General features: G+C 36.8%; 3 protein-coding genes and 1 pseudogene across 5 annotated transcripts; 3 read left to right on the top strand and 1 right to left on the bottom strand.

Annotated features, from left to right (window-relative positions):
* Positions 1-2910: 2910 nt before the first annotated feature.
* Positions 2911-6787, top strand: LOC110428688 (uncharacterized). Of its 3 annotated transcripts, XM_021444588.2 has the most exons (12): positions 2911-3190; positions 3317-3446; positions 3764-3830; positions 3918-4004; positions 4125-4241; positions 4414-4842; positions 4974-5362; positions 5445-5544; positions 5643-5702; positions 5782-5868; positions 5997-6125; positions 6248-6787. In XM_021444588.2, exons 2-12 carry the CDS (start codon positions 3370-3372, stop codon positions 6554-6556), a joined length of 1851 nt encoding a protein of 616 aa, XP_021300263.1. In that variant the 5' UTR covers positions 2911-3190; positions 3317-3369; the 3' UTR covers positions 6557-6787. The 3 variants fall into 3 exon arrangements, with proteins under 3 accessions (XP_021300263.1, XP_021300264.1, XP_021300265.1); XM_021444589.2 differs by having other exon boundaries at positions 2911-3446; positions 4152-4241; XM_021444590.2 differs by lacking the exons at positions 2911-3190; positions 3317-3446 and adding an exon at positions 3543-3658.
* Positions 6788-7366: 579 nt separating this feature from the next.
* LOC110428712 (plastid division protein PDV2-like) lies at positions 7367-12067 on the top strand. Its single transcript, XM_021444616.2, has 9 exons — positions 7367-7856; positions 9280-9928; positions 10034-10044; positions 10720-10780; positions 10861-11019; positions 11118-11241; positions 11349-11463; positions 11590-11706; positions 11828-12067. Exons 1-9 carry the CDS (start codon positions 7518-7520, stop codon positions 11963-11965), a joined length of 1713 nt encoding a protein of 570 aa, XP_021300291.2. The 5' UTR covers positions 7367-7517; the 3' UTR covers positions 11966-12067.
* Positions 12068-13067: 1000 nt separating this feature from the next.
* On the top strand, positions 13068-14252 carry HB1 (hemoglobin 1). The gene is made up of 4 exons (XM_021444612.1): positions 13068-13336; positions 13424-13538; positions 13699-13815; positions 13909-14252. The coding sequence occupies exons 1-4, from the start codon at positions 13224-13226 to the stop codon at positions 14053-14055; spliced, it is 492 nt and encodes a 163-aa protein (XP_021300287.1). The 5' UTR covers positions 13068-13223; the 3' UTR covers positions 14056-14252.
* A 733-nt stretch (positions 14253-14985) lies between these two features.
* LOC149526219 (uncharacterized) lies at positions 14986-15695 on the bottom strand (annotated as a pseudogene).
* Between the last annotated feature and the right edge of the window lie 2259 nt (positions 15696-17954).

The raw sequence follows: 17954 nt of genomic DNA, 5'->3' as shown, positions 1-17954 counted from the left end.
TGGGGCATCTTCTGATCCACCATTTTTCAACCATACCTATATATATATATATACATATATATATATTTGCACTAAATCAAATGTCTTTGAAGTTTGTGGAATTTTTGTTCGTTTTGCATAAAACAACACAATAAATGAGCTCCAGTTTGTCTTTTTTAATTCAACTACAAGCATGTCTGTCAGCTTCCATGGATAACTGATGCTTGACTTGCTCAAGAACGAGGTTGTTTTCCTGTTTCTTTCCATGTTTTATCCTGTTTTTATCTGAGTTGGTAGATGGCATCTCTGCTGATGAACCAAGCTCATGGATTCTTCCAGGTTGACTCTTCGGGTTGAACCAAATCAGAAACTTCTTTTCATACATCAACATATTTAGATTAAATTATAAAACATGGTCCAACTTTCTTACATACATTAGTACATGCATGTCCTATATTTTAATCTTAACAGTTAAAGCTAACAGGACTTATATTAAAACGCTTTATATATAAATTTTATACACTAACGTTGCATCATATATAAACTCATGAAATTAAACCCATCGATTATGGACCGTTAACAACAGTATAGCATCTTTTGACAACGAAGCAAAATGAATCAAAAGTGATCATGGATATGACAAATGATGTTTTGAAGCAAACTATATATATGTCATTATAAACTTCGTAGTAATATTATGTGGCAATTAATGCATTGAAAGTTTCAATTATCTATGTTGAAATATTTTCTCCATTGGTAGCACCATATCCCATGAAAAGAAAAGGCTAGGAACTTTTTCTGAGGGAAAGAATCGAGAAAAGTGGAGTCTTTCCATGGCTGTATATATTCTAATGTTTTCCCCTTAAAGGTATTAGACAAAGGAAAGCCCACCAAAGCAGTCATTTCATATCAAAAACATCCATTGTTTTTATTCTTTGACCCCCCAACTTGCAGCCCTTTTGAGGGCTTGCTTTGCTTTCCTTTCCTTTCCTCTTTGCTTATTTTAAAGGCACGATGCACCAAGCATTATCTCACAGTAGCAAAGCTAGCTACCATCAACACGTACGTGTTATAGGATATGACGCAGGCATGATTGGAAAAAATAAAAATAGAAAATAAAGAGATTTTTAATATAAAAGCTAGCTCAGTCAAGAAATCATCTGCATGCCTTCATGCACTTATTATTTCCTACATTTTGCATGCACAAAGCACGCAAAGCTAACAAAAGCAGGGTTCAAAATGAATGATCTGGCTAGTTCAAATTCAAGAGAGAGAGCAAGTGCTAGTCCTAATCCAACAGTGGTAAGTTTAAGAGGTATGTGTGTTCCTTCTGCTTATTAGTTGTTGCAGTAATCCTGGTTTCATTTGAATCTGATGCCGACATTAAGGGAGTACTGATGTTTGCAATCTCCCTGTTTAGACTTCTCTCATCTCTTTAATTTCTTTCTTTTCTTACTGTAGAAATGTTATTTAAGTGTGTGATTAATTAACATTGAAGAGTAAGATTAGAAAATATTAGAATTTGATGTATCATGTGCTAAACCTCCATACGGAAATACCGTCTCAAGAAAGTTGAGGAATTGAATTTTGCATACTAAAACTGTAATATCTCAATTAAGTAAGTGACAATCTAACATAATTTTTCGCGACGTAAATGAATTAGTAAATCAATTTGCTAAAATTGATGTTCAATGTCAACAAGATATGTTGCGAGTGATATAGCTCAATGAATTTGATGTTGGATATTTTCAACAATAATAGATGTGGGATATGATCTTACATTGGTACTTAGACATGTCACATGTGCATGCGCAAGTAATTAAATAATAAATTATATTTATTTAATTTTATTTTTTAACTACAGAAGTGATATTTTTGAAATTAATTAAATTAATAATATTTAATTATAATGACACTTTGCAATTGGACACGTGATATGTGCCTGTGCACATAATTAAATAATAATTTTTATTTATTTATTTAAATTTATTTTTTAATTATAAAAGTGATGTTTTTGGAATTAATTAAATTAATAATATTTAATTATAATGGCACTTTGCCATTATACACATGATATGTGTATTTGCAAATAATTAAATAATAAATTTTATTTATTTATTGTAATTTATTTTTTAATTACAAAAGTGTTCGTCAATAATAAACAAAAAGCAATGTCTGTTAAAAAATAAATAGTTAAAAACACAATTGTGTATGTTTGAACTTAAAATCATATTTGTTTGAAACAGATAGTTGCATTTGTTGAGAACAATCTCACCTATGCCTTTTTCTTTTTTTTAATATTTTCATATTTCTTCTATATGTAAAAGTAAAAAATCATATGAAAATCTAAGCCATCTTGTCATTCAACAATAATATTTAATAGATTGATTTCGTCAATGCAAAACACAATTAATCATCATGTTTTATTATATCTCTTAAGGTTTATAACTTGTAACTCTTGTCTATACCATCAGTGGAGACAATAACATTATTGCACGTTTTGAAGCAATTTCAGTATTTTTTTCAGTTCTATGTTCTAACATTCGGTGGAAAATTATTCAATTGTTACATGAATGTCGTTGATGATTTGAATTGAACCAAACTAAAATGGGTCCCAAGTTCCATTTTTATTCTTGTATTCCTGCTTGAATTAATAGTGGTGAGATGGCACGAGAACACAAGGAAGTGTACACACAGTTGAAACCGCATGCAAACCAATGAACTATTCCTATATATACCCTGGTCATCACCTCCTTGTTTCTTGTCCCTTCTGGCTGGTCCTTTTTGAATGCCCTGAGTTTAACTTTTTGAGCATTCGTCCTCAATCAAAAGCCACAAAGGCACAACAAAAACTGATTTACTCCTTTTAATGCAATGCAATAAAAAAGCCCACCATTCCAAAAAGCTAGCTTCAAAGGTGGTATAGCTTTCTAAGACAAGGGACTAGTCAAAGAAATGGACACCCTTTTAGGCATTGTATACAGCTCATGTGTCGCTCTTCTACCTATGCATGTTTTAACCTTGCACTGTTCTTGATTAGTAGTAGTTTTCCGTATGTTAAGAGAACAATTATTGTTCGATATAGCTTCTCTGATTAATTTGAATTATTAGCTAGAATCAATTTGGACCTTGAGTTTCAAGTTTAATCTGTTTCAGCTTTTCAAAAAACTTTCTGTGTGAGTGGTCTCATTCTATCAGAGTGTGTTCTTGTGTAAGCAGATTTCTATACTATATTCTGTTGCAATTAATGCGGGCTTTGGATGTTTCCGCCTTGTCTATTTTTTTTTATCGGGTTAAGGCTTTGTCAATATCTGATGTGCATTTAATGCTGTTTCAGTGAAGTTTCTGCCTAGGCTAAGCCAATTGAGGGGGTTCCCAATAAACCATACCATGCCTGAAGTAAGTTGGCGGGGTTCCTATCTGAAGCCTTTTGAATTCTTGAAGGCTAGACACAAGCGTTCCAACAGGTAGCTTTGATGTTTTCTTCTTCTACTTGGTCTGGTTTTGTTCCATTTTCCCTTCTTTGTACTTCGAGTGAAGTCTTGCTTGAACTGGAAAAACATATCGCATGTTTTGTGCCGGTAAATCCCCCTTAACCATATCCGCACGCAACACTCTAAACTGGGTTTGGTTGGGAATGAGAATCTGAGCTCTGTCTTAACATCTAAAAAGCTCGAAAGTAGGTTCTCCTTGCACAGAAAGTAGAAGAGTTCTTGAAAGGCTTTCTTATTGAGATGAAAAAGATGCAAAGATCAGCTGATTACATTGTTTTTTGTGTTGACAGTGATCCACTTCAGAAAAAAGTCAAGAAGAACAAGCTAAACACAATCTTCGAAGCTGGCAATCCCTCTGTAAGAATCGCATATCGTTTCTTTTCTCTTTGGTCTTCCTGTTTCTTGCATGTCCTAGTTGTTTGATTGTTTGGTTTTGTTCTGCAGAAGGAAATGGGACGGACAAAGGGCTATGCTGAAGCAAAGAAGAGCCAAACTTCAAACACCGAAGTTCAAAACTCGTTGAAGCAAGAGGTAATATTCCCAACTTTTTCCAACCATAGTCACCTTGGTGGGATATTCGCAAAGCTTATCCAGGTTTGGGATATGCATACAAAGATCAGATACAACAGAAACATATTCATTTTTCTGCAGATTCATCACCTTCAAGAACGATTGCAGGACCAGTTTTTGGTTCGGCGTGCATTGGAGAAGGCATTAAGTCATAGGCCATTCACCTATGATGTATCAGTTGAAAATTTAATCCCCAAGGTAAACTTTTTTTTTTTTCTGGGGTATGATTGAAGACAGCATATTCACTGATTTTCAAGCTAGCTACATTTCCCTTGGGTTGTTATCCCATGTGCTATTCGTTCCCATGTTTTTGCAGAGAAAGAGTTTGTTAACTGATTGATAATTTGGTACTTTATCTATGTAATTCCAGGCTGCCATGGAAGTTATCAAGGAGATAGCAATTTTAGAACTGGAAGTTGCCTACCTGGAAAAGTATCTTCTCTCATTGTACCGTAAAAACTTTAATAAAAGATTCTCGTCTTTAACGACCACAGATGAAGTTTTGAGACCAACCTCAGTGGCACATAAAGAAATGTTTCCAGAAGTTCAGGCACCCTACATGTCAGACAAAGAAAATCTAGCTACTCAGACTAGTGATCTGGAGTCCTCTCGGAATTCAATTGGAAATCCTCCCAAGGAATGCAGTGATATTTCGGGTACAGAGAAGCTGTTAGATTCTAGTATTCATCGGAGCCACTCCTCACTCTCTCAGCGATCAGCGTATTCAGTTACTTCTCCACAAAAAGCAGTGGCTAAAGCTGTAGACTTGTACCATTCTCTGCCTTTGTCCATGTTGGAGGTAAATTGAATCAATGTCAATTACTCATTTCCATTGTACATGCCATTAGACAGCTAAAATAGATTGCAAATGAAAGTTAACAAGACCCTCTGATATATGATTTCTGATTCTTTGTTCCTTTCCATTTCCAGCAAGCGCAGATCGGTACTTCAGATGGATGCAGCTTGGCAGAGCATCTCGGGAGCAGCATTTCCCATCATGTTCCCGAAACACCAAACTGGCTTTCTGAGGAGATGATCAAGACCATTTCAGCCATATATTGTGAACTGGCAGACCCTCCCTTGATTAACCATGAGTCCTTGTCTTCTCCTGTTTCAAATTCATCTTCACAAGGTCAGGGTGATACGTGGAGTCCACAGTGTGGAAAATTTTCATCCTTCAACTCACATTTTGACAACCCTTTCAGCATTGGGGAATCCAAGGAATTCAGTGGACCTTACTGCTCTATGGTGAAGGTTCAATGGATTTGTAGAGATAGTAAGAAGTTACAGGATATTGAACATAAGCTGCAATATTATAGGTGAGCCTTCTTTACCAATCCCATGTACATTTGATGTCCCTTTGACAAGAAACTGAATCACAAAATCTTACTGTCTTAAAAGGTCACTTGTTTATCAGCTGGAAGAAGTTGATGTTAGAAGGATGAAACATGAAGAGAAGCTAGCTTTCTGGATTAATGTACACAATGCTCTGGTGATGCATGTAATGTTTCCGCATATCAATCTTCATTATATGTAATCTTCGTTACACCTTGTTCCAGTAAGACCCTTGAGCAAATTCAACCTGCTATGTTCTTACAGGCATTTTTGGTTTATGGCATTCCAAAAAACAATCTGAAGAGATTGTCCTTGTTACTCAAGGTGAGCAGAGGTTTTCTGGTTAATTTAACAAAAGATCATGGAATGGATGTTTTCATTGACAAGCCCATGGATGATCCAGGCTGCATATAACGTTGGGGGCCAGACCATAAGCATAGACACGATACAGAGTTCTATTCTAGGATGTCGGTTGCCTCGTCCAGGACAGGTACCATCCATTCCCAGAAATTCTTATCAACTATCCCAGCTTAATTGCTTTAGTTTATGATGCTAGGATAGTTTAGTTACACATTTGTCTTGGCACTGATAAAACTAACATCTTACATCTGCTTGCAGTGGCTACGGTTTTTGTTTCCTTCAAAGACCAAATTTAAGGTTGTAGATGCTCGAAGAGCTTATGCAATTGAGTCCCCAGAACCTCTTCTACATTTTGCACTTTGTTCAGGAAGTTATTCTGATCCTGCGGTACACTCTTGCCCTTCAATAAAATCCTCCCTGAGATCATATTTCCGTGGCTGTAGGCTGTTACAGAAGTTAAAACTTTTCAATTTTTATCACTATAGTCACTGACTTTGATGACTCTCTAGGTCCGTATATACACGCCCAAGAAAGTGTTCCAGGAACTGGAAATTGCAAAAGAAGAATACATCCAGTCAAACTTGAGTGTCAACAAAGAACAGAAAATTCTGTTACCAAAGGTTATGGAGTATTTTGCAAGAGATTCTGATGTTTGCTCAGCTGGTCTGCTGCAGATGGTTGAGCAATTGATGCCTGATTCCCTGAGGAAGAACCTTCAGCAGTCCTGCAACAGGAAAAATGGGAAAAGCATTGAGTGGATCTCTCACAACTTTGCCTTCCGATATCTGTTTTCAAAAGAAATTAGCTTAGTCATATGATCTCTAGCCCCGTTTAAATGCCTGAGATCCTGCTGCTTTGCAGGTTTCGAATGACAGATAAATCATAACTGCCAACTTCAATAGAAAGCCTGTGGCTTCAGTCTTCAACTCTTGATCCTGTTTGATCACTAATATCTCCATTGACAAGGGTGTGATATGGCTGTCATTCCTAATTGTCTTTGAGTTATTCATCATGTGCAAGCAACTAAATGACAGAATCAAGAGACAGGAGGGAATCCCTGTTTGAATTTTGTGTATAATGTTATAATATAACTGAAATTATCTTGTTAATTTTTATCATTACAATTTTTTATCTTAGTTCACATTCACACTAGGCTATTTCTTAATCACTATAACTAAAGCATAGTAATGTTTATTAAAAATTTAACCAAAACATCTGATTACTAGCAATTTTATTATCTAAATCCAATTCTAAAATATCTGAATTTTTTTTTAAAAAAAAATGGGAAAAGAAACAGATAATGGCTACTTCCATTATTGCACATGCAACACCACGTGAACCATAGGTACCCTGAGCCCACATAATCTTGTTTTGCCAAAAATATACGGGTTAGAGTTTGGTCGTTCGATTGCAATTGAGGCTTTGGGCTTGATCAGGTCATTTTCTTGGCCTTATTAAACTCCAAAAGAAAAAACCCAAACTCCAACCCCATCCATTTGCTGACCAAAAAGCTCACCAGAGTCACAAGTGTTGTATACATCAGAGCCCAAAGGCTTTTTTGGCACTTCCTCTCCATCTTCTTCTGTCTCTCTCTGTCTCTCTCTGTCTTACTTTTCCAACCCCACCCTTTGGCCATAACAAACAATTCCCACGTCCATCTCTCTTTTTCCTTTTCATTTAAGATATTGAAATAGTTTGTAATTTTGACTTGTGGACAATAAAATAAATAAATAACTAGAAAAAAGGAAAAAGGGGGAGAGAGAGAGAGAGAGAGAGAGAATGGAAGAAGAGGGAGTAGGGTTAGTGTTAGCAAGAGCTACGGAGCTGAGATTGAAAATCAGCAATTGCATCCAAAAAGCCACCGCCAGCAAGCCTGTTTCTCCAAAACAACAAAGCCCACAAAAAGAAGAAGGGGAACAAACAGATAAAAAAGGTAGCTTTAATGGAGACGAAATCCCTGATTCTCATCAAAGACTCAATGAAGCAGTTGAAGAAGCAGAAGAAGAAGAGGAGGGAAAAGAAGAAGAAGAAGAAGAAGAAGAAGATGGAGAAACTGAGAGGCTCTTGAACATTCGAGATGCCCTTGAATCCCTTGAGGCCCAGCTCGTTGCTCTACAGGTTTCTCTCCTCAAAAATCTTAACTTTTTCCCTCCCCATTGTGTTAAATATTAGTAGTAGTTTTTTTTTTTGGTTATAAACCTTGAAAGACCCTGAATTTATTTCATTTTTTTAATATTGTTATTGACATGTATGCAAGAAAGTATGTGAAACTAAAAGGAAATTACTCATAAAATCCCAATTTTAAGTTGTAATATAAATAACAAATCTTTGGGGTAAAGCTGGGCCCTTTTGTTTTTTTCTCAATGCATTAGCTATAATGAGGAATGGTTAATGGTGATTCTTTGAGATGCATTTCTTTTTTCTGACTGAATTAAGTGCATTTTGGAGTATGGTTTGGATTGCATTTTTTTGGGATCAGAGATTAATCTTTGTTTCTTTTGTATTTTTGTTTCTGCCTGTTCATAGATTTAGTACCAACGGTCCAGTTTTTTGTTTAATTAAGTGTACTTTTTAGATTCTCATTAGAAGTAATTTGAAAAGGAAGGAAGATGTTTGTTTTTTTTCTTTGTGGCTTTAGATTGCCTAGATATAGTAAAACTAAACAAATAGCTTCAGAGTTCATCAAATTTTTTGTTTTTGAATAACAGTTCATCAATATGAGTTTCTGTAGCTGAATGAATTGAATCATTTCCAGCTTATACAACTTTCCCCAATCGTATTCTTTTGATAGTGGTTGCTTGATTATACTGTGATTAATTTCACAGACTAGTACTTACCATTTGAACAACACCATCAGCATTGCTATAGACTTTGCCTTTTTGGTAACTTTAAGAAAAGCTTTGGAGACTAGGTTAGGGAAATTGGAGGTAGTTTATGAGTACTCAGCATTGCAAAAAGCTGTTATAGTTATATGATTATACTTCATTTACTACCTGCCTTTGCTTTTGGCATTTCTTTATGAGACTGCATTTATGTAACAACAATGGTTTTGTGGACATTATTTCAGTGCTGGAAGTTTAGAAATTAGAAAGAATTTGTGAAAGCAATTCTCCTATCAATTAGTTTATACAGGGTTAGGTGTGAAGAGAAGTATGGAAACTCTCATTTAACATAAAGGTCATTCTGTTTTAGTGTGGCTACATGACCATTTGGTCAATTTCAAGAATCAGGACATTTAAGCTTTAGCCATATAGACATTTTCTTTTGCATGTTTTTCTCAAAAGGGGGCAGAGTAACTCGTTTTCTATATGATGTTACTTGAAGAAGAGTTTAACTCCCAAGAATTTGAAGCATTGGTTAGTCTTTTCCTTTTCTCACTAGACTCAGTGGATGCTATGCGAATTAATTGAACTGTATTCATTATGTCTTTGCATGCATGAAAATTGTATACCTACAAAATAGATGTTTTTGTTGATAAGATATCTTCTTAAAAATTAACAAAAGTCGGTATCCTTATAATTTGAATGGTTCAATTTATCAGAATCTGCAACATCAGCAACGGTATGAAAAGGAAGTTGCCATTGCTGAAATTGATTGTAGCCGGACAATGCTCTTGGAGAAGCTCAAAGAATATCAAGGGAAGGACTTGGAAGTGATTCTTGAGGCTTCTGCTTTTGTTAGTGAAACAGTGGAGAACAACAATGATCTCCTCCTTCCTCCATATCCAAGTCCCCCCCCACGATCATTGGTTTTGGATAATGGTTATTTGTCACACTTACAGTCAACATACAAGTCTTTGACAAATGGGGTTTCCATTGGTGACCAAACAAATGAAGCAAAGAAGAACCTTAACAGAAACGAGGAGAGCAGAAAGCAAGACGTTTCTAAGAACTCAAGGAAAGGGTTGGGCTGCTTCATAAGTTCAGCAGTGAAGACAGTGCTTCCCCTGGTTGGTGTAATATACATATTAAGCTTGTCCAATTTTGTGCCAAACCTTGGGAAAGGTACTCCTCTCAAGTTCTTGGGCATGCTTCAGCAACGTGCAACTGAAGAGAAGAATTCCACCGTTCAATGTCCACCTGGGAAAGTCCTGGTGATGGAGGATGGGGAAGCTAGATGCATGGTGAAAGAGAGGATTGAAGTACCATTTGAATCAATTGTTGCAAAGCCAGATGTAAACTATGGGTGCGGTTAATTTGATATTACTCCCCATTGTGTGTATAACTTTACTTATGTTGCTACAAGGTGTAATGAAGCTTACTTCAGCGGCTGTTGGTTTTTGTGATTTTCCCTAGTTCTAAATGAGGTTAGGTTTATGCTCTTGTAAAATGGGATAAAGATGGGATGTAAAAATGCGAGAAATCTGCAATTCAGAATTACAATGTATATTTGCTTTTATGATCAAGGCTCGATATTGCTAAAAAGCATGACATCTTTCATCTTGTGACGTCCTGTTTCAATCATTAAAATGCGTATGGCGTCTCTTTTAAGAATCGATCAATCATTCTATTTATTTTATTTATCAAAGCATTTGATGTGATATTGAAGCCGATTTTATTTATTAAAATGTTTACCATGATATCGAATTTAGAAGCACATAACACTCTGTAGGATGAGACCTCCCATGAATGTAGCCCCTACGGTTGGATTGCGAATTTGTCTTGGTATTTAACCACTCCGCACTAAGACGTCCGTGTTCAAAGCCTACTGTCCACGCGGAGAAAAAGTTCATTGTTTCAGGACATGAATGGTGCAACGAATAAAAATACTACCACTAAAATAAAACGAAGTAAACAATGTTGTTGGCTCTTTCTGGCAATGAAAGGTTAAGTCTTTTTGTCCAATTGTAAGCCAAGTTGTGTTCCACTTCTACGAGAAAGCGAAGAAAGGAAACCACCTGGTAATGGCTACATGCCTATATTGTCTAACTCTTGCGGCTCCGTAGTGTCCAAACTCCAAACATCTTCTTCAATTCTTACAGATGAATCCCATGACAGTCACCACTTCAGCTTCGAAAGCTGCTACCATTCGTTTCTCTGATGGTCAGTATCCTTCCTCTCCTATCGTTCGTTACATTCAGTGCGTTTACTGTTTCTCTAATTATCGCTTTTTACCCCTGCAGCTGGCATCAGCATGCGAGATGGAAGGTATATCCCCAACATTTGTTTGAATGCAAACTACGGGTCAAAACTCAAGCATCATCACTTCCTGGAGTTGTCATGGGTCAAGAGAGATGGATCATGGCCTGATCTTGTTTGTAAAACTCCAAAATCAATCAGAAGTAATTTTCTTTCTCTTCCTTTTTTTTTTTTTTTCATTCCACTGGCTTGGCAAAGGATATCTTTTGGTTTTCACATGTTATTTTATGTATATAATAAGGTGTGAAGATAGATGGAGGATTCAAAGTGAGGGCATTTACTGAAGAACAAGAAGCTTTGGTTGTCAAATCATGGAATTCGATGAAGAAAAATGCTGGTGAACTTGGTCTTAAATTCTTCTTGAGGTTAATAATCTACATGGTTCACTTTCCCTTGATTAGATTGTACTGTATTTAGTATGTGCGATGTAACAGACCAATTTCAAGTGATTATTGAATGAAAATATCTTCAGGATTTTTGAGATTGCCCCTTCTGCTAAGAAGCTGTTCAAATTTTTGAGGGATTCAGATATCCCTCTAGAGCAAAACCCAAAACTAAAACCCCATGCCGTAACTGTCTTTGTTATGGTTAGTTGATTCTTTCTTTTCTTATCTTTTACTATCTCCTTTTCCTCATCTGTTAAATTTGTAGCTGCCCAAGTTGTATAGTGAATCAAACTATTCTCCAGAAGATTTATCTGTACTGCTTTGCAGACCTGTGAATCAGCTGTCCAACTTCGAAAGGCAGGCAAAGTTACAGTGAGAGAATCCAATCTGAAAGATTTAGGTGCCACCCATTTCAAGTATGGTGTTGTTGATGAACATTTTGAGGTAAGATTAGTGCAGTTAGGCCGCAAAATGCATTGATCCTGCTCAGCATATAACACAAAAAAGTTTTAGAAGTGAATTTGCTCATTTAGCAGTGACAATGTATTCTCTCTGTATTATGTAGGTCACAAAATTTGCATTGTTGGAGACAATTAAGGAAGCAGTACCAGAAATGTGGTCAACAGAAATGAAGAATGCTTGGGGAGAAGCCTATGATCAGCTGGCTGCTGCTATTAAAAATGAAATGAATCCTCCTTCTTAAGTTCCTTGTATAAAAGAGATATTTTGAGAGATGTTTAGTTTGGAAGTGTCTTGTACTCTGGTCCTTTAAATTCAAATAAAATTTTGTATGTTTTTGTTCTAATTCCCATCTATCTCCAAATAGAGTACTTTGACTAACTGTAGGTCCTGCAACTTGTTATGCTGCAGACAAATCTGCAATATTGCCAACTACCTCAAAATTAACACATCGCAGTTTTCAGGCTGATTTGAAGCTAGCCAAACTTTTCTGCCTTGATTTCTGGTTTGCTCTTCTAGGAAAGAAGATAAATTGTTTAGAAACATTAACTTCCAAGTCATTAGTCCCTCTGTACTTGATGCTCTTTATGTCTGAACATTGTTTAGAAACTGTTCTTTATGTCTCAAATAAAGCAGCTGCATTGCGTTTTAACATTTAGCTCAATGATTGGTGCATGTTCAGACAGTGGGGTGAATCCCTGTCCCCAAATAAAGAACAGAGCGGCTGCATTCTGTTCCAATGACTGATCTGACCGAACCATATATGGTCACTGGAACACTAAAGCTCAAAGAGAACAATTTCAAAACCCCTGCCAGTTTCTGTTTCTTCAGACTGTCAGAAGACCATTACAAATTCTTGCTGTCCATTCTAGTAATCACGCAGTTTCCTTTGTTTCTTTGCTGTAAGATGAAATATGTTGTTCTATTGGGAAATGATACTTTGCGTTGGCGGGTCCAAATTTGCAATTTTCAAGCCACCTACACAAGTATTTTAAGATTTGCAGTCAAAAGAAGAATTTGATTCATGCCACTAATTGAAAAAAAAGGTCATGGCCTCATGGGATTCTTACATATGGTCAACCAAATCTCGAATAAATTTTCTGCAATAAAGAAAGATAATAATCCTGTTGAAGCCATTATAAGCCATTATCCTTTTTCCCGAGAGGTCAACCCCATTACAAGCAAAGACTGCATATTTGTCAAAATTTTTACATATTTGTATAGAAGAGAGATTCAAGTTTAAGACTGATCATACCGGTCAAGCCCATCATTTGCGTCACTCAAGCTCGAAATTCAAATAACCAAAACAATGTTCTCTAAGCCATGGCTAGCCCCTGGTTTTGAGACATGTCGTAGCAGGTGATATCTCATGGTGACTTGCAAAAATGGCTCTCCAATGCCTCGAAGAGTTAATCTTATCCCCAGGTGTATTTGGTATTTAAATATTGTGCAAGATTGCCATTAGCACCATAGTACAATTCAAATCCGAGAATCGAAGAGCAATGACTACATATGAAGGTAAAGTTTTCACAGAAGAGCAAGAAGCTCTGGTGGTCAAGTCATGGAGTGTAATGAAGAAGAATGCAGCAGAATTGGGTCTAAAATTCTTCTTGAAGTAAGCTGTCCTTGTTATTCTGTGTTTTTCCCTTCTTTTTGCCCTTGTTTTGGATTGAAGTAAAATTGATTTGTCTTGGATGGGCAGGATCTTTGAGATTGCACCCTCAGCCCAAAAGATGTTCTCATTCTTGAGAGACTCAAATGTCCCTCTGGACCAAAACCCAAAACTCAAGCCCCATGCCATGTCTGTCTTTGTTATGGTAAGACATTTGCATTGGACCGCGTGGCCTATGTCTAGAAGTCTAAACTCTAGATATAACTAGAAACTTGAAATTCCATCCACCTGTCTAAAGATTGTAGGAGCAGTTCCATTCAACACTCAATTTCCACTGATGGGTTCTTCACGAATTGGTCTTGCAGACATGTGAATCTGCAGCTCAACTCCGCAAAGCAGGCAAAGTCACGGTGAGAGAGTCGAGTTTGAAGAAACTAGGGGCTGTCCACTTCAAACATGGAGTAGTTGATGAACATTTTGAGGTATGCTTTTCATGTGGTCAAAGACTAGATATTCAAATTATTAGAATTTGTTGCAGAAATTTTTTCTCTGACATCTTAGCAAATGTCTTGCAGGTCACAAAATTTGCTCTTTTGGAAACCATAAAGGAAGCAGTCCCGGAAATGTATTCAGCAGAGATGAAAAATGCATGGGGTGAAGCTTATGATCGTTTGGTTGCTGCTATCAAGATGGAAATGAAGGCCTGCTCTGAAGCTTCTTGATTTGGAAAATTTCCTACTTTGGCTGAGATTGAAGTATTAATAATGTAAAATAGCATACCATCCATAGCTATTGCTCAGTTCTGTAATTTCATATGTGTTTGCCTCCGTAGGGTTTTTCGCCATATGTATCCTGATAAATGAATGCTAGTACTGTGCTTGGTTTTCATTTTGATACAGATTACAGTGGATATTTTCAATCTGTCCTTTTGTTTCCCTCCCTGTTCATTCATGACAGCAATACTTCAACCTGCAAAAAGATTGATTAAATAAATTGCAGAGAAATATTCAGTTAATCATTAAGAATTCTGACAAAAGGACCCAGACTTGTTTTGAGCAAAAATATTGAAAAAGGAATCACAAGATAGTTCCTTCTTGGCTCCTGCTTGCAGACACTCATCAAATTTTGTGAGCCCTGGCCAAGAGTGGACTGGTTCTTCCATTTTACTGTCTGCCATTCCTGGCTTGTTTTCTAGATGCTTGTCTTCCTATTGATCTTATCCCTTCTGAATTATCCTTCTCACTTTCAATTGATCTATATGACATAAAATGTCACATGCAACACATTGCAATTAAGTTGAGTCCAAATATAATATATATGATGCAGCTGTTACTGAATCTAAAGAAGATTTGTATCAGATAGTGTTCATGATAAGCAAGTATCAGTTTAAAAATAATATATTAGTATTTATAATAATTAAATAAAATCATTGGGTGGTATTTGCCCTTGATTAGATCACATGGACTGCACCAGAGATCCTTTGCCTTTTAAAATACAGAAAAGAATGATTAGAAATAAAAATGCAAGAACATACAGAGGATATACAGCACATTTGCTTCTGCAAGATAAGGCTGGCTATATATATATATATATATATATATATATATATATATATATATATATATATATTTAATGTAATCTTCTCTCTCGATTCCAAAGATTTAATAACCCTTTTTGAGTGTTGTCATGAATTTGGCTACTATTCCAGCAATGAATCCAATTATTTCTAAATTTGGACTCTAGCAACATTAAAATGTTGCCTGCTTACAGACTTGCGAGGAAAGTTTTCGGATTTAGAAAACTTTTGGGTTGCCACATGACCTCCCAGGGGAAGTGATTCCGATGATATTGAATCCAATGGGAACTTTACAACATCCTTGAGTTCCAGCAATGAATCCTGCACCATTTTTATCCGAGAAATGCAAAATTTTCTGTGAAGAGTAAACCTTGTCCAAATGAGCTAGAGCTGTACTGGCCTTAATGGCTAGTGAGCCTAGCTCTTGACGAGAAAGTGGCGCTTGAGATATAGACCGTGGCACGAGAAAATAAATTTGATCCAGTTGGAGTTCTTCATCGTCAGGAACGTGAGGCGGGCGTGAGTTTACATACATCAGCTCCGAGTTGCAAAGGTAAGAGTTTGGATTCTGGGAGGGAACAAGGATTCTGGGAGGGAACAACGCTGGCCTTGATGGGTTGCCTGAATTCTTGAATCCTGCCATCCGGGTAAATGATTTTGGTTGTGGGTGACGGCCAGCTGAGGTTGCCACCCTTTGTCACGTCCTGAGAAGATGCACAAATACCCATATTCCCTTGTTTAGAGAGAAAGACAGATTGCCTGGAAGATAGAGATATGAAAAGAGAGTTGAAGCAGGCCGAGTGGAGGAGGGAGGATTATGGCATTGAGCTTTATACAGACAGAGAAAAGCCAAAAGCAAAGGATGCTAACAAGACCAAGATTGACTAGCCAACAGTCTCTTACATCTTTTTTTATAATTAAGAGTGTAATTATTTTAAATATAAACTTTATAAACATGAAATAATTATGGGATTTGTGGCTGCTAAACAAAGCTAGGATACAGATGTGGTCAATCGTAGTCACTAGGGAGCAAAGATTCTTAAATTCTTTCATTATTTTTTTAATTATACCGTTGCATTTCTAACTAGTTAACTGTCAAATCCCAATGACTTTCTCTTTCTAGGTAGGGTGTCGTGCATGTTTGCCTACAGGATCAACCAGAAACACATAGATTTGAAGGACTGAAACCTAAACCATTTCAATTCTGTCAAATTTTCTGGCTCCAAATGCTTTGAATTCTTCTTAACATGTGATATTCCTTTTCAATCCAATGAGTTTAAGGTAAAGCTTTTTCCATTATGTCATGGAAATTTCGATCCAATTTCAAATATGAAATGGTGAGATGAGTACAAAATCTCTGAACACGTTGCTCATTGCTTTACCATACGAATGACTGATGAAAATGGTTTCCCACAAGGAAGCTTCGAGGTCAATGCAGGGAAAAAGATAAAAGGACATATATATCAGATAGATTGAGAGCATATGCAAACTTTGATTTTTTCCCTGCCTTTTTCGTTCTTTCTGTGGTGCTTGGATTGCACTAGTTTCATCTTTCACATTTCCTTTTGGGACCCATTATTGATCAATCTGTCTCAATTATTTCACTCTTTCTCTTTCTCCTCTATGTCATCTTCAAGCCAATTTCCTATCCTATGTTTGTTAAATTGCTTTCTGTCCTTTTCCTTTTTGGCATGTTATATGCCTTGTTTGCTCTCATACAAAACGCAAGGCACGTTTTCTGCCTAAATCAACAACCAAAATGGTTAAAGACAGTTACAATCAATTTAACTTTTACAAAAGCACTGGCCTTTTGAACGAATATAACTAGAAAGAGCATCCTTGACATTCTAATTATTCAAGAAGTAGCATCGACCTTGGATTCAAGTCAAAGATTGCTTGAAGGTCACAGCGACCTGGTGAAAATGGAATCTAGTCAGGCCAATGTTTTGTATAAAAATGGCTTCTCCTCTAATCATGTCGACTGCTTTTTCATTGATTGGGTCCCAAACATAGTCTCCTCCTTTTCTATTTGGACTAATCTCAATCAGTTAATCAGGGAATTTAGAGTTAAAAGCAATTTTCCACTTTAAATTCAATTTCTTCTTATTGCTTTTAATACACTCTAACTCTCTCTTATTCAAATTAAGTAATTAAACATGTAAGAATCCTATTTTGAAGTATTAAAGAAGGGAAAGCCGGCCGTGGGTTAATCGGAAAGAATAGGGACAAGGGAATAAGCATAAAAGTAAAAGCTATTGGTGACGACAGTCTAAGATAGTGGCCATGTCTCTGTGTTTAGAGATATATACAATCATGACAATATTGATTTATCACTCAAAACCAATTCCTGACTGGGATCTTGACGGTTGGCAATTTCCTGCGAAAGCAGAGGCTGGCTTGGACAGTGTTATAGTACTACTTGTTACTAGTAAACATCATAAACCCAATAAATTCATATACCTAACCAATAGTCATGCTTATAGAACAACCAATGAAAAGTAGCCAAAAAAAATTCCGAATGTAATTTGTTCATAGTTAATCCACCCGCAACTGCTCGATCAGTGTCTGTATTGGGCGGTAAAAAAAGCATATATACAGTAAACCTGTCATGACTCTTTTGCCCGAGACCGAAAGCAATGAATTCGGATGATCTCCACTTCCTCCTTGCAACCTTACCAAAGCCACATAAACCCCACTCTCCAACTAGCCAAGCTCCTGATACAGGCTGGTGCACGCGTGACTTTTGCCACCACCATCCATGGCCAACGGAAAATCAAGAGTTTTCCTTCTATCGAGGGATTAGCCTATGCCTCTTTTTCTGACGGATTCGACGATGGAACTTCTCCGTCTGATAGACATGAGGATGTTATGTCCAGACGCGAGCATGTCGGGTCCCAAACTCTAACCGACTTACTACTGAGCTTGTCTAGTGAAGGGCATCCGGTGAGTTTCTTGATATACTGTCCCATGCTGTCTTGGGTTGCTGATGTGGCTCGTGCCATGTCCATACCTTCTGCTTTCCTCTGCATCCAAGCTGCTGCTTTG

Source organism: Theobroma umbraticum, unplaced genomic scaffold, assembly GCF_002168275.2.
Source record: "Theobroma umbraticum cultivar Fairchild unplaced genomic scaffold, ASM216827v3 scaffold_1682.0, whole genome shotgun sequence".
Taxonomy (NCBI): domain Eukaryota; kingdom Viridiplantae; phylum Streptophyta; class Magnoliopsida; order Malvales; family Malvaceae; genus Theobroma; species Theobroma umbraticum.
Note: the sequence above shows the minus strand (reverse complement) of the source record. Positions and strands in the feature narration are given on the sequence as shown.

Excerpts from the sequence above, each read along its gene's own strand:
- LOC110428688 (XM_021444588.2), top strand. The coding sequence starts at position 3,370 with ATGCCTGAAGTAAGTTGGCGGGGTTCCTATCTGAAGCCTTTTGAATTC. Across the intron at positions 4,242-4,413 it reads TTGAAAATTTAATCCCCAAG|GCTGCCATGGAAGTTATCAA; the intron begins GTAAACTTTTTT and ends ATGTAATTCCAG. Across the intron at positions 4,843-4,973 it reads TGCCTTTGTCCATGTTGGAG|CAAGCGCAGATCGGTACTTC; the intron begins GTAAATTGAATC and ends TTCCATTTCCAG.
- LOC110428712 (XM_021444616.2), top strand. The coding sequence starts at position 7,518 with ATGGAAGAAGAGGGAGTAGGGTTAGTGTTAGCAAGAGCTACGGAGCTG. Across the intron at positions 10,781-10,860 it reads TACCATTCGTTTCTCTGATG|CTGGCATCAGCATGCGAGAT; the intron begins GTCAGTATCCTT and ends TTACCCCTGCAG. Across the intron at positions 11,242-11,348 it reads GGTCTTAAATTCTTCTTGAG|GATTTTTGAGATTGCCCCTT; the intron begins GTTAATAATCTA and ends AAATATCTTCAG.
- HB1 (XM_021444612.1), top strand. The coding sequence starts at position 13,224 with ATGACTACATATGAAGGTAAAGTTTTCACAGAAGAGCAAGAAGCTCTG. Across the intron at positions 13,539-13,698 it reads CCATGTCTGTCTTTGTTATG|ACATGTGAATCTGCAGCTCA; the intron begins GTAAGACATTTG and ends TTGGTCTTGCAG. Across the intron at positions 13,816-13,908 it reads TAGTTGATGAACATTTTGAG|GTCACAAAATTTGCTCTTTT; the intron begins GTATGCTTTTCA and ends AATGTCTTGCAG.